The 15,000-nt window shown below is 36.2% G+C and overlaps 2 protein-coding genes across 4 annotated transcripts in view; one reads left to right on the forward strand and one right to left on the reverse strand.

Moving 5' to 3' along the window:
• Positions 1-7,316, reverse strand: part of LOC100636581 (mediator of RNA polymerase II transcription subunit 15-like) — a 12,140-nt gene extending 4,824 nt beyond the window's left edge. For all 3 annotated transcript variants that reach the window (XM_019997327.1, XM_019997326.1, XM_003386980.3), the window contains exons 1-9: positions 6,951-7,316; positions 6,622-6,728; positions 6,189-6,306; positions 5,960-6,013; positions 5,824-5,911; positions 2,169-5,510; positions 2,051-2,084; positions 1,916-1,998; positions 911-1,075 (exon numbers count right to left, since the gene is read on the reverse strand). In XM_019997327.1, the coding sequence (XP_019852886.1) occupies positions 911-1,075; positions 1,916-1,998; positions 2,051-2,084; positions 2,169-5,510; positions 5,824-5,911; positions 5,960-6,013; positions 6,189-6,306; positions 6,622-6,728; positions 6,951-7,088 (4,129 nt within the window). In that variant the 5' untranslated portion in view covers positions 7,089-7,316. The remainder of the gene's footprint in view (positions 1-910; positions 1,076-1,915; positions 1,999-2,050; positions 2,085-2,168; positions 5,511-5,823; positions 5,912-5,959; positions 6,014-6,188; positions 6,307-6,621; positions 6,729-6,950) is intronic.
• Positions 7,317-7,406: 90 nt separating this feature from the next.
• Positions 7,407-15,000, forward strand: part of LOC100636833 (probable dimethyladenosine transferase) — a 16,833-nt gene continuing 9,239 nt past the window's right edge. Inside the window, exons 1-8 of the mRNA XM_011405972.2 lie at positions 7,407-7,552; positions 7,600-7,673; positions 7,810-7,896; positions 7,957-8,018; positions 8,079-8,172; positions 8,218-8,267; positions 8,322-8,445; positions 9,398-9,490. Of these exons, the coding sequence (XP_011404274.2) occupies positions 7,492-7,552; positions 7,600-7,673; positions 7,810-7,896; positions 7,957-8,018; positions 8,079-8,172; positions 8,218-8,267; positions 8,322-8,445; positions 9,398-9,490 (645 nt within the window). The 5' untranslated portion in view covers positions 7,407-7,491. The remainder of the gene's footprint in view (positions 7,553-7,599; positions 7,674-7,809; positions 7,897-7,956; positions 8,019-8,078; positions 8,173-8,217; positions 8,268-8,321; positions 8,446-9,397; positions 9,491-15,000) is intronic.

The raw sequence follows: 15,000 nt of genomic DNA on the forward strand, positions 1-15,000 counted from the left end.
CCCCCAAACTCTTCATCTTCCCCCCCCCCCCCAAAACTTCAAGCTTCCCCCCTGTGTACTTCTCTAACTGCATGCATGTACATACATGCACATACACATGTATGTACACAACCTTCCCCCCCCCTGGTCAACTGCTCTGGGCTTCCTCCCCAAACAAAAATTTCTAGATAGAACCTTGATGATAATAGTACAATAAAGGAGATACAGTTGAATTGTATGAAGATCATTATGCTCTTTACGAGTAATGTAATATTACTTAATGTAGTATGAATTCATAATTATGTATAGATAATAAGTATAATAATAATTATGTTAGTAGGCACATGTACATTATAATGGCAATACTAATACAATAATGGCTAGATAAATGAGATGGTTGACGAATAATAAAGATCATTATGGTATGGTAGCATTCTCTCTTTATAAATAACTAGAAGAATGTAAAGCATTAAAAGGGGCGAGCCTAAGCAAGCTATAGATAATGTGCTGTATGATATTCATGTATGAGCAAGCAAAGCAATTGCACAAGTCTAAATACAGTGATATTGATGCACTTGCTTTAATGTATTATAAAATGTATTATGTCTGCTTCATCACGTCGTAGAATTGAAGAGTCACATTCAGGATATTTTCAGTATTTTTGAGTAGTTATTTAAAAATAACTAACAATAACTACTCAAACTCAATGAAAATATGGAAATATCCTGAATGTGACTCTTCAATTCTACGACGTGATGAAGCAGGGGGTATATGCACAGTAGGACACTCTCCTCTAATTATTATCTACTCTTGATACAGTGGATATTGATGCAGTATCTTGCTTTAATGTATAAATCATTATAAAATGAATTATGATTCTACATTATATAACTACATGTATGTACAAAGATCATTGTATTTTCTCTCTAACCTTTTCTTGTGTGTATGTTCTTATGTTGAAGGTCCTCCTCTTGTTTTCCTTTCCCACCACAAGGGCTGGCCACAGCGCTTCGTTTCTTAAGAACAATCAACTGATTTTCAAGCTTTGTCAATATTTCCTTTTCTTGGAAGTACCTCTCTCTCCATCTCCGATCACCTGAAAAAGGAAAAGGTCAGCCTAATCCAATTAATCCAGTCTCTTTATCGAATTACAAAACACCACTTGGTGTTTACAATTAGATATAGAGCAATTTTGTCGTCGCGGCAACGACCTGAGATCCGTCGTCATGGCAATCGTACCCCAGCGCATGCAGTCTGGTGAGTTGTTGACAAGTGTCTGATATGAGAGGAGGGAGCAGGTGGCGGTGGTTGAAATGGAGTGAAAGGGGATTGAATTACAATGCTGAATGGATAATGATAGATGATGTCATATAAGCTTATGACAACTGGGCTGAGTATTATTATCATAGCGCTAGTATTATTGTATCAGCAGTGTCTACACAGCATGAGGACATCTGCAGTTGAACACGTAATAGAAATTGGGGGCGATTCTAGACCTGTTTTTGATAAAAGCTTAATAAAGTCTTTGTCTAACAAAGTTGGAAATTTCTAAAAAATTTAATCTTGATCGGAGTCAGCTAAAACTTTCTAGACTTTCTAAAGGTTCTAAACATTTTATAAAAATGTTTATTTAAGGGCTCAGTTCCCTTCTACACTGTACTACAGTACAGGGACTTTGGCCCAATTTTTGAATAACTTAAAAATTTGTGAAAAACTAATTTTGATCAGAATGAGCACAACATGTACAATACATTACAACATCTTTATGTATCAGGAAATACAAAGAATGTTCTCCTTTTCAATTTTGGCAAAATTTGGCCCAAGACCATGTACTACAGTACAGGGACTTTGGCACAATTTTTGAGTAGCTTTTAGTCACTACACTAAACTTGATTTATTTGTCAATGGTTATGACTTTTTATAATAAATCTCTTACCTGATTTTTTAATATTTTGAATAGAAAGATTAGCATCTCGTAACTTCACTGAAAGAGACGTCTTTAAAGATGAAAGTTTTTTGCTGAGAAGAAAAAAAAAGTAAAAATTTTGTATGTTACATCAAAAATCCTCACCATTCTTCCTTTATAGCAGCTAAGTCATTCAATACTAAAAATTAAATAATAATAATAATACTAATAATAATAATAATAATAATAATAATAATAATAATAATATAATTAATAAAATTACCTTTAGTAGTATCTTCATTAATACCTCCAATACTTCCCTGTCCAGCTGTAAGGCCATCCCTACCTCCAACCGAGAGAGCAGAAGCAACATTTTCAACCAAACCTGCCTCCATATAACCTCCTCCTACCATTGACGTAGAAGAAGGAAGCCCCTGAGGTCCATCAACCACTGATAGTCCTTGGGCTGTGTCTCCATATAAGGATGTAGTAGAAGAGATAGGAGCTCCTTCTTGTCCAGCAGGCACTAATAGAGTGTCTACTAGTGAAGTAGACGTTGTATTATGTAATGGAGTAGCAGGTGCATGGAGTGTTGTGGTAGGACCTCCGTCTGTATGTAGCATACCTAATTGTTCAGGAACTGTAATGCCTGGATTATTAAGTGATGATGCATCATCATGAAGAACAGGAGATGTAAAGCCCTCTCTTTTTCTATATTGCTCCTGTTGATTAAAGTCAGGAGGATAAGCATTACCTCTTACCCCACCAGTTAAACTATTACTGATCGATGTCATCCTGTCACCAGCTTCTGGGTGAGGTTCCCCTGAAGCTGGCAAGAACCGAGAGTTCTCATTTATTACTCCCAGCTGATAGAAACCTTCCTGCTGAGCGTCTTGTATAGTATTGAATGATTGTAAACTTGGATTAGGAACTGAGTGAGTACCAATAGCGTTATCATTGAATGCAGCAAGATCCCCTTGAATAGGATACTGTACATCATTAGGAGGCACTGAAGCAGCCAATGAATTACTTTGAATATTCTGGGGTAACGATTGAAGCATTGGATTTGTCATTAGATTGTTACTTTGATAAGGATCAGAGAAGAAAGGCTGTTGAGGATTTGTGCTGAATGACTGTTGGGGGTTTTGAAACGAAGACGGTTGGGTATTCTGGATTGAAGATTGTTGGAATGAGGACTGTGGGTTTGAGAACAAAGACTGAGGGTTTGAGAATGAGGACTGTGGGTTTGGGAATGAAGACTGTGGGTTTGGGAATGAAGACTGTGGGTTTGGGAATGAAGATTGAGAAGGGTTTTGAAATGAAGGCTGCTGCGCTTGGCTCATAAACTGTGTCTGATCAATAGGCATGGGATAAATTAGGTCTGAATTATTTAGCGGCTGATTAGGAGTGAAAGGCGAGAATACTTGCTGCTGTGGAGAATACTGATGTTGAGCTTCCATTACTCCATTATTCAATCCATGCTGTACTGGAGCTTGTGGCTGAACAGCCTGTCCTTGTATAGGAGCCTGCGGATTATACTGTTGCACAGCTGGTGGAAATGAGTGTACATTATTTTGAGGCTGAGCCATTTGCTGCATATTATTAATATGAGGTTGTAAGGATGGGTCTTGGAAATTATTGACGCTAAGAGACGTATTTGCAAATTGTGGATTATAATTATTCGGTGCTTGCTGAGAAATGTTAGGAGAAGTCTGTACAAGAGGGCTAAATGGTGTGTTTGATTGCATTGGTTGGCCATTAGGTTGAAGTGGTAATGGCGACTGATGTGGTATAGTGGGGTTTAGCTGCATTGACATATTGTGTGACATAGCCTGCGGAGTTGGCTGTGAAGGAGTAGGAGGATTGAAAGAAGATGGCTGGTGCTGTTGTTGTTGGAGAAACGATGGCTGCTGCTGTTGGAAAGTAGATGATTGCTGGTGAGTAGGTGGAGGATTAAAAGATGGCTGCTGCTGCTGTTGGAAAGAAGATGGCTGCTGCTGTTGGAAAGAAGATGACTGCTGTTGAAAAGAAGATGGCTGCTGCTGGAGAGAAGATGACTGCTGCTGTTGGAAAGAAGATGACTGCTGTTGAAAAGAAGACGGCTGCTGCTGGAGAGAAGACGGCTGCTGTTGTTGTTGAAGAATTGGCTGCTGCTGCTGTTGGAAAGAAGGTGGTTGTTGTTGTTGCTGCTGGAGAGAAGATGGCTGCTGCTGTTGAAGAATTGGCTGCTGTTGTTGAAAAGGTGGTTGTTGTTGCTGTTGAAAAGAAGGTGGCTGCTGTTGCTGCTGGAGAGAAGATGGCTGCTGCTGCTGTTGAAGAATTGATGGCTTTTGCTGTTGAAAAGAAGGTGGAGAATTGAATGAAGATGGCTGCTGCTGTTGCTGCTGCTGGAGAGAAGGAGGAAAGGAAGACTGGGCATTATTATTTAGTGAAGGTTGGAGTGAATTATTATTAACTGGTTGATTATTCTGCTGTTGATTAAAAGCTGAACTGAATGAAGGAATGCTGCTTGTATGTGGTGAGGCTTGTGGAGTTTGTAAAGGTTGAGGCTTTTGTATAGCAGAAGAATTAAAAACATTATTTTGAGTTGATTGTGGATGAGATTGAGTACTTGATGTAGGTGGTGGCTGAGATTGAGATTGATTGAGTCGAGCTACAGGAGGTGTGGCTTGATTAAGTGTGGGCAGTTGCACGTTTGAAGAAGGTTGCGCTCTAGAAGGATCCGTGGGTTGATGAGGTGAACTAAGCGAGGGAGGGACAGCTGCTGGAGGAACAATTCCTGTTTGTATAGTTGCTTTACTTGTTTGTACATTCGTCTGTGTATTAATAGATGGGGCTGGTTTATTTTTAGTAGAGGATTGAACATCAGCAATGTCTGCTGAAGATTGAGGATTTACGGTTGAAGCCTTCACTTCTAGTGGTTTCTTAATATTCATACTTTGATTATTAGACGATTGGGATTTAGTAGGCTCAGAAATGGACGGTTGAATAACTAGAGGTTTCTCCTTTGAAGGCTGAGGTTTTGAAGATTGGGTGCTTGGAGTTTGATCATTCAAAGCATGTTCTAATAATGGCTGACCACTACTAACAGACTGTGACTTTGAATTATCTTTATTTCCTGTAGCTGTATGCTTTAAAGTTTTATCTCTCTGTGCCTGATCACTTGACAGTTGCACAGTAGAATCAGAAACTGCTGCTGTAGCTTTTGAATCTTTTTTTGCTAATGCTTTCTCATTCTTTTGCTTAGTTATTATAGACTGACCTCTTGTGGCTTGCTTATCATCATCATCTTTCTTTACCAAAGGAGCATGTGATAGTTGCTCTTGATCATGAGATGATGCTGGTGATTTCTTATCAGTTCCTTGAATTTTATTTTCAGATGTCATATCAGAAGAATGTCCTTCAGTTTTTTTAAGAGGAGAAGAAGAAGATGAAAGTTGCTTTTCTTTTGTCTTCTCTGATGATTTCTTATCAAGTGACACAGACTCATCTTTTGATGCTAAAGACGGTTCCTGCTTCTTTTTCACGAAGGGTATCAAACCATTTCTTGTGCTTTCCTCATTAAACTCTGCTCCATCCTCTTCATCTATTAACAGCCTATCAATGCCTTCATCTGGTATTAAGTCTATAGATATAAAAGTCAATAATTACATTACAAATATGTGACAAAGCGGTCGAGAATCTGGGGGGGGCAGGGGGACTGGAACCCCCCACTTTTGATGCAAGCCCCCCACTTTTGATGCAGGTGGCACAGCCCCCCCCCTCCACTTTTGAGCAAAGCCCCTCATACTTTTGATTGCTAAGGAGTATATTAGTATAACTGATGAATGCACTAAATTTTTTTGATCATTTTAAATATAATTGAATTAATGAATGAACATTGGTTTAAAAATGAGCCCCCCGACTTTTAGATTGATGTCTCAACCCCTGTACTTTACCTGAGCAGAGCTGTTTTATGATTGTATCAGTTAAAGTTTCATCATTAAGGTATTCCTGATCAACTATATACAGCTCAGGATGTATTGCCTGACAAGAGCATGCAATACATGTGATCAGCATGTGAAGGACACTTACCAGTGGTGGAGCATATATGTTAATGGCGAAGTCCTCCTCTTGCTTTTCATTCACCTAATAAATAAATAAATAAATAAATAATAATAATAATAATAAATAATGATGATATATTAATTGTCATTTATTAATAAATTAACTGTTAAATGGTATTAAATAAAGTCAATAAATAAATGAAATATCTTTCTTTCCCTCCTTTAATTTTAGCTCCCCCTCTTTCTCTCTCTCTTACTAATGTTAAGTATCTCCCAACTTTCCTAAGCAGTGCATATTGTTCAGGCAACAGGTGAACATTGAGCTGCTTTGAAATGTAAAAACGAAACTCAATTAAACTTGTCTTTACTGGTACCCTGGATGATAGAGAGAGAGAGAGAGAGAGAGAGAGAGAGAGAGAGAGAGAGAGAGAGAGAGAGAGAGAGAGAGAGAGAGAGAGAGAGAGAGAGAGAGAGAGAGAGAGAGAGATTGCAATAAATCGCCTTATCATCATCATTAATAATTAAAGTAATATAACAGCACAATAAAAGTGCTGCTGGACCAAGCCCACTTGATTCACAGGGAGCAATAGCAAGCATTTGCTAAATACAGATTAATAGATTAAGATTTTTTAAAAAGATCTAAATTTATTCAAAACACAATAATTACCATAAATATTGATTTAGATTTACCTCACAAAGCCAGCAGAGACTGACTGGAAGCAGGCAACACTGTAGGCGCACCTTAAATCTCTTCTCCAAGATAATGGCGGTATAATCATTATGTGAATATCAATATCCTAGGCATTGATCCATTATAATTAATCATTAATAATTAATTATCGTTATCACTCGTTGTCACGCTGGTAATATTTGGAAATGAGCAATTTGCATGTTCAGGCAGGCATTTGAAATATTTTGCATAGAGAATATTGCAATTAGGAACACTTTGCATTATAATATTAGAGAATATTAAGGCCACTGTGATCTCTATTTGTAATTATTATAACAACTTGGCTCACTTTTACTATTGAGAGGTCTTCTGTTAGTGTCTCGTGGTTAGGTGATGGAAGAGGGAGGGAAGAAGGAGCCTCTTTCTGCATTTCAAGTGATTGCTCACCTTCACGTTCATCTTCCTTTTTCTCCATTTTCGAGTCCATTTTTAGATAGATAAGATAGGTCACTCATTCGAGCTCCACCCAAAAGGCTCTTGCAAAAAAATCATGCAAACTTGCAGCTGCTCTGAGCTTTCCGTAGCAAAGCAAAGCTGAGCTGCTACGAAAGAAAAAAAAATAAAGAGAGACCTTCTAATATTTTTAAAGTTAAGAGGACTGCTGCAGCAATCCTTAGCATCCAGACTACAGCACTTTTTGCTGCAAATCGAATGCCGAGTATCCGGTCTATGGTATACTGCAAGCAAGGTATCCTGAGTTCATAGTCGGAGTTGGTATCCTGAGACTGAGCATATTCGGAGTTAGAATACTGAGTTAATATTCGGAGAAGATACCCGGAGTACCCACGTGCTCCCATACAGTAAAAAAAGTAATTGAAAAAAGACTGAAGATGCCAAAAGAGAGAAGAGAGAGATCAGGGCGGGTAGAGAGGGTTCAAAAATGCCAGCAAGGTAATCCTTAGCAATTTTTCTGTTACATGAGTGTTTAAAATTCACAGGAATCATGTTTGAAAAAGGAAAAGGACAACATATACTTAAAAACCCATTAATCATCTCATCTATCGTTGAAAAGGTACCTATAAAAATTTAACGAGGGTTTTTCTAAATTAAGGCTATTCATAAATTAATAATGTCGGTAGTTATGGGAAACCTGCTCCCAACACTTAAAAAATAATTATTTACACATTATTTTCAGTTATAATTTTCAGGCTGGCCTCAATCCATCAGATACTGTTCTAGAAGTTGGTCCTGGAACGGGAAACATGACCGTTAAGCTACTCGATGCCGCTAAGAAAGTGGGTGTGGCTTAATAATAATAATAATAATAATGAATAAATATGTATGTATATATTTAGGTTATTGCTTGTGAAGTTGATACTAGATTAGTTGCAGAGCTACAGAAAAGAGTGCAAGGAACGTATGTACATGTACATATTTATGTTATACTTCTTTCTCCCTCTCCTCTCTCTCTCCCCAGTCCTCAGGCTAGTAAACTACAGGTGTTAGTTGGTGATGTATTATCAAGAGACCTTCCATTCTTCTCAGTCTGTGTTGCGAATCTTCCTTATCAAGTAAGACTTAATAAACTCAGTTGTCAGTCCCTCTCTCTCTCTCAGATTTCTTCTCCGTTTGTTTTCAAGTTGTTACTCCATCGTCCTTTATTCAGGTAAATTGACTTCTCTTTCTTTTTATGAATATTTTTTGTTTTCGCCTCATGTAGATGCGCAGTCTTGATGTTTCAGCAGGAATTTGCTCAGCGACTAGTAGCAAAACCATCGGATAAATTATACTGTAGATTGTCGGTAAATGTTCAGCTATTGGCACGAGTGACTCATTTGATGAAGGTATACATTTTTATTACATTTTCTCATATAAATTGATGTCCTTATGCTGTGTAGAAAGTTTGAGCTGATTCTGACAAATTCCAAAGACCCTGTACTATAGTATGCCAAATTTTACCAAAATTGAAAAGTAGAGAATTCACCATTTTAATAATGTTTCCTGATACATGTACTTTGGTTGTGTAGAAAGTTTGACCTGATTTTGATCAATATTAGGTTTTTACGAATTTTTAAAGTTGCTCCAAAATCAGGCCAAAGTCCCTGTACTATAGTACACAGTTTTGGGCCAAATTTCACCAAAATTGAAAAGTAGAGAATTCACCATTTTTATAATATTTCTTGATACGTATACATGTACTTAGGCTGTGTAAAAAGTTTGAGCTGATTCCGATCAAAATTGGATTTTTTACGAATTTTTAAAGTTGCTCCAAAATCGGGCCAAAGTCCTTGTACTATAGTACATGGTCTCGGGCCAAATTTCACCGAAATTGAAAAGTATAGAATTCACCATTTTAATAATATTTCTTGATACGTATACATGTACTTAGGCTATGTAGAAAGTTTGAGCTGATTCCGGTCAAAATTAGATTTTTTACGAATTTTTAAAGTTGCTCCGAAGTCAGGCCAAAGTCCTTGTACTATAGTACATGGTCTCGGGCCAAATTTCACCGAAATTGAAAAGTAGAGAATTTACCATTTTTATAATTTTTCCTAATACATATACATGTACTTAGGTTGTGTAGAAAGTTTGAGCTGATTCCGATCAAAATTGGATTTTTTACGAATTTTTAAAGTTGCTCCAAAATCCGACAAAACTCCCAGTACAGAGTTTTTACAAAAATGACTTTAGGAAAAAAATGCTTTTTATTACATTTTCTATTACATGTACATGTACAATGTTCTATTATGCGTCGACTCTATTTGGTTTGTTCACCTTCCGTTCTTCTTTCTCCAGGTAGGGAAGAATAATTTCAAGCCTCCACCTCAAGTTGAATCTTCTGTCGTCCGCATAGAGCCTTTTAACCCGCCCCCACCAATTAATTACCAAGTAATTACTTAATTAATGAATTCTTTTTGTAAGGGAGAGAAGAGAAGCAGGGGGAATGGATTTTCTTCTCATCACTATACCATTATAATTGGATTAATTGAAATTTAAAACATGTTTTAAATTAATTGGTGCATATCGGAGATAATTTAAAACATGTTTTAAATTTCATATGTACTCTACCGGAAATTTAATAATAACAGAGAGAGAGGGAGGGAGAGAAAGAGAGAGTGAGGGAGGGAGGGAAGAAAGGGGAAAGGGAAATTTACAGTAAATTTAATAATAATTAATGACAGAGAGGGAGAGAAAGAGGGAGGAAGAGAGATGAGGAAATATTTTTGATAGATATTATATATCAACAAAATTAATATTTCCTTTCTCTCATGCATACATGTATTGGCTCATGTATATTTTTTGTTTTCTTCTTTCCTGTGTAACTTTTATTTGAATATTTAGCTTTTATTGACAATAACTTAGCACATGCATTGTTAATGTATTATAACCCCATTGCAATACATTAGTAATGCAGTAGTGTTACTATGTAGGAATAATCTCAATACAAAATGGCTGCCACAACTTTTGCAGCCTTGCTATACCAGGAAAACGAGCTCCTATGCTTACCAGACTTCTTAGAGGACCTTTTATACTAGTAAGTCATGTACTAGTATATAATGTATTATAAGAAGTCTGGTAAGCATAGGAGCTCGTTTTCCCGGTATAGCAACGCTGCAAAAGTTGTGGCAGTCATTTTGTACTGAGGTTATGCCTACATAGTAACGCTACCACATTGTACATGCAACTTTGTTGTCATGATTCATTCAATTTTTACTCGAGAGAGAGAGAGAAAGGAGCTACACAGGAAAAAATAAGTAGTTAAAACAACCCATGGGTGGTTACCTCAGTTTCACTAAACAATAGACTTCCGGAACTGAGGTAACCCTCTAAGGGTAGTTTTAAACAAAAACATGTACATGTAAATGCATGTGTACATAAACTCTTTACGAACAATAATGTTGTTTATAATGAACTGAACTGACCTCTATTCCTCAGTATGTTACATTTAGCATAAGCTACACTCTAATTCAGAGCCTGTTCTATTTTCCTTTCATCTTATACAGTTACATGTACTTCCTACCTCACTCACATGTACATTGTGTGTGCATCTACACTGTGCACTTATGGGAAATAAGTTTACATGCTTGAAATACTTATAGCATAAACTCTTCCTCTCTCTCTCTTTCTCTTGTTCTAGTATCTATTATGCTTCATTAGCTCTTCATTTCCTCCTATGTATAATTAGATGGCATATACACTTGCACTAATTAGCATGGTTTTGTTCTTTTTCCTTAACCTGACCTCATGTCGCATAATTAATGCAACTAGTTTTAGTACCCCAGTTAGAGCATATATGTGACTTTCCTTTCCTCCTATGAGCTTATCCTGCTTGTGTATATTACCCTCATTATATAATGGCAACTGTTTGAATTCATGGGTTATTCTTTATTTATTATGAGGTTTTATTACACGTTACAATGCTTGCAGCTGCCTTATAGTTTATTGTAATCCTTGTTACCATTTCCACTATGTCTTTATGATCACTCTTTTCCTTCTACCTGAGGTTTAATAGTGTTTTTATTGTTTAGTTGCTCATCCACTGAAGCAGCTGCCACTGGAACCAGCTGCCTTGACCAATTTGTCATAGTTTTTTCCGTTTGTTCGACATTTTCTTTTCCTCTTCCTCTTCCTCTTGCTGCTGAAATATCTCTCCATAAATTAATTATTTAATTCTCTTCTCACAATTGTACGCATATACATGTACATGTGTATTATCATATAAAAACACGCCATGATATTTTATTTGTGGATTTTTGTACATGTAGTCAGATTGATCATTAGTAGTTTATTGCACACAGAATAAAGAAATATGTTGATAATTATTATTTATCTGCTATGCTACTTCTTTCTTTAGATTTAAAATTTGATTATTAATATTGTAATAATGGAAGCTATACTGCATGTGCTCAAGGTGAATTTTATTGCTAAAGGTTCTGTATAAATCTACAGTAGCTTCCTTTATTAGCCTAACAAGATTGAACCCCCTCAATTTTACTGTCGTTAAGCTTCAGTTTGTTGACAGCCATTTTAAGAAATATGTAACTTTAAAACTTATACGTGACTTTCCTGACAGCTGCTATCAATCCTTAATAAAGTTACTCTCATTATCTATTATTATATTAATTATTGTTTCCCCATGGAACTATATTATCACCTTTAATCTCTTACTTTTTCCTTTTGCCAGGGGTTTAAGTGTTGATTGTTAATTAACATTGAATAATAATAGGGCCTCAGTTTTTATCATTTTAGCACATTAAAGCTTTCATTACTTACTGTAAATATCTTCTCTGTGAATGTTTATCCTCCTTCATATCACTTATTCCAGTTCTAATTTGACTGAGTTATTTACTTATTTCCACCAGGTATGTGATAGTATCTACATCTACATGTTCTTGTAATTACTGTCATGTATTTCTTAAGTTAATTTGGATAGACTTTAAGTAAATAAATGCCATAAAAGATGATATCCTTTATTACTTAATTGTACTGTCCTAGTAGCAGCTGTTTTTATATAGTATAGATTAAATTAACGCCATTTGTTGGACATACGACATACATGTACATGTGCCTGCACATGAAGATAGCTGACAATAATCATAAAAGGTATTGCATTCAGTTAATTCTATGATTAATTATTTATACATGATTTGTTCTAGATCTGGATTTATGCTTGCATGCATAATTGAGCCTAATGGTTTGTTCAGATTTCCTTTTCCCGGAAATTAAAGCTTTGGTCTATTAAATGCACTCAGCCATTAAGTCATGTACATGTACAGTAGTTGTTGAACAGGAAGTTGCGGTATGTATAGTACTGTACATGTACATGTACATATGACCCGTAGTTTCTGTGTGTGTGTGTTTGTGTGTGTACATGCTACATGTACATCCTGTGCCATTTTTTGGTTGTTCCAGTTCTAGATATTATGAATACTTATTCAATTAACACCTTCTGCTGTTGATCTGTTAAGTTACTGTCCTCTTACTACTAATGGGAGAGTACATGTATGTGTATGTGGGCTGAAGGTGTAGGAGGAGTGAGAAGGTGATTATTATTACGTAACCCTGACTACTCAAATTATATTGTTGTTATCAGCAGGTGTCTGTTTTTCCTGTCTGTTTTTCCTACCCTTTTTCTTGTGTGTTCCTTCACTCCCTTGCTTTTAAAATATGTCCCCCTGCACATATTGACATCTAATTGTTTACTGATCTTGCTTGAGATTGTGTGTGTCATATTACGCCTCTTTAAAATGCTTTACATAACTCAATTAATAGATAAGCTTATTAGTGAACGTATTTGATTATTAAAGTAAATAGTAGTGTCATATATTGAAGCCTATTTTCCCGTGTAGAAGTGTGTGCTTGGTTGATTAATGAGGTAATGAATAGTGTCTATGTCATTTGATAATAAAAGGGAGTGTACTGATAACTGGGAAAGATGATACTGATAACGAGGTGAGAAGAATGTGGCTGAAGGAGGAAACCACTGTATCTCTGTTTCTGAGGGGAAGAAGAGATATAGGGATTAGCAAGAATCTGGCACTGCTGCATTTTTGAGAATTAAGTTGTTTTGATAATTTTTACAGCTTGCAAGAAATGCTTGATGGATGCTATGCAGCCTTTAGGGAGAGATAAATCTTCAATGCTATTAAAATATTAAATGTTAAATATGCTTCCTTCTGTCTATACCTATAGCACATAGCTGCTGATAGTTACCTATCTGATGACATACACATGTATACACACACACACAGACACATCATTACCTAATGATGTACATATGGAATCATTAGTTACTATTATCATCATTACTACACTCAAACTTGACAGTCAAATGCATTTAGGTGTCTGTCCTATTCAGCCTTACTCTAGTAGAACCGTGATTTAAAATGGAGGATCTTGACATCACCTGTTAATAATTGTATACAGCTGCAGTTAGTACTTGATTGTCATGGGTCTAAATGAGAGAGTCTCATTACATCATTGTCTCTGCATGAATAGAAGGTACTAAAGTCTCATGTCCTGTTATTTCACTTTTATTTACAATGCAGCTGCTACTGTCTTTATTATTCACTGTATTTGTATCTGCTAACTTCATTCCTTGTTTTTGTTCTTCATGTATATACATTACTGTGATATAATGGCACTGTGAATACCAGTGGTACAGTCTGATCTATATCTACATGCATGATTATATGATGCTGGTCATTGTATCCCATATATTCAATACCATGATCTAATTATATCCATGCACTGTATCTCCATTCGTTGTCTACCAATTAGACCGAATTCCCACAGAATTTTAATTCATATTTGGACCAAAGACCCAGTACTACAGTGTATATAGTGTGCAGGGAATTTTGACAAATATCACAAGGAGAGAATTCTCCATTTTTATAATTTTTCCTGATATGTATACATGTTCTTATGTTGTGTATCAAGTTTGAGCTGACTTTGATAAAGTTTGGATTTTTTATGGATTTTTGAAGTTGCTCCAAAATCAGGCCAAAGTCCCTGTACTATAGTACATGGTCTCGGGCCAAATTTTACCAAAATTGAAAAGTAGAGAATTCTTCATTTTTATAATTTCTTCTGATACATATATGTGTACTTATGTTGTGTATCAAGTTTGAGCTGATTCCGATCAAGTTTGGATTTTTTATGAATTTTTAAAATTGCTCCAAATTGGGCCAAAGTCCCTGTACTTAGTACATGCATGGTCTGAGGCCAAATTTGCCAAAATTGAAAACAAGAGAATTCACTAAATTTATAATTTTTTCTTATACATGTACACAGACCCTTATGCTGTGTATCGATCAACTTTGAGCTGGTCCACATGTTTAATGAAACCATGCACAATGTTCCAGCCATTTTGGTGTGTGTGCATTCAAATGTGTAGTGAATAGAGAGAGGAAGTGCTGTCATAAGTGAGTTATGCTGTATACAAAACAGCACTCTTACAGTGTCATTCACATACATTGTACATGCACACTTTTTGTGTTTATTTATGCTCCTTCTCTCTCCATTCTGAGATCATATGAACTATCACTGTGACACTGATGGATGTAGCTGTTAATATTTAATACTTATGATTTAAAATCAGGTTTCCCCTCCCTCTTTCCCTCACTCTCTCTCTTCCTTGATTAAGGCTCTCAGTATAAATCCCTCTCCTATCTCTCTTTGTTACTCTTCCTTTCATTCTAAATCCCTTACCAAGACCTTCTCCCCCCTCCCTCCCTCCCTCTCTATCTTTCTTAAGTTTATCATTAAACTCTATGTGTTAATCATCCCATTATTACTATCAGCAGATAATATACTACACGGTCTAACCCTCTACTTCACACCTACATGTACATGTACATGTACACATGTGTATACAGACCGCAACAGCCATCGGGTTT

The sequence above is a fragment of the Amphimedon queenslandica genome, unplaced genomic scaffold (assembly GCF_000090795.2).
Source record: "Amphimedon queenslandica unplaced genomic scaffold, v1.1 AMPQUscaffold_13375, whole genome shotgun sequence".
Classification (NCBI taxonomy): Eukaryota; Metazoa; Porifera; class Demospongiae; order Haplosclerida; family Niphatidae; genus Amphimedon; species Amphimedon queenslandica.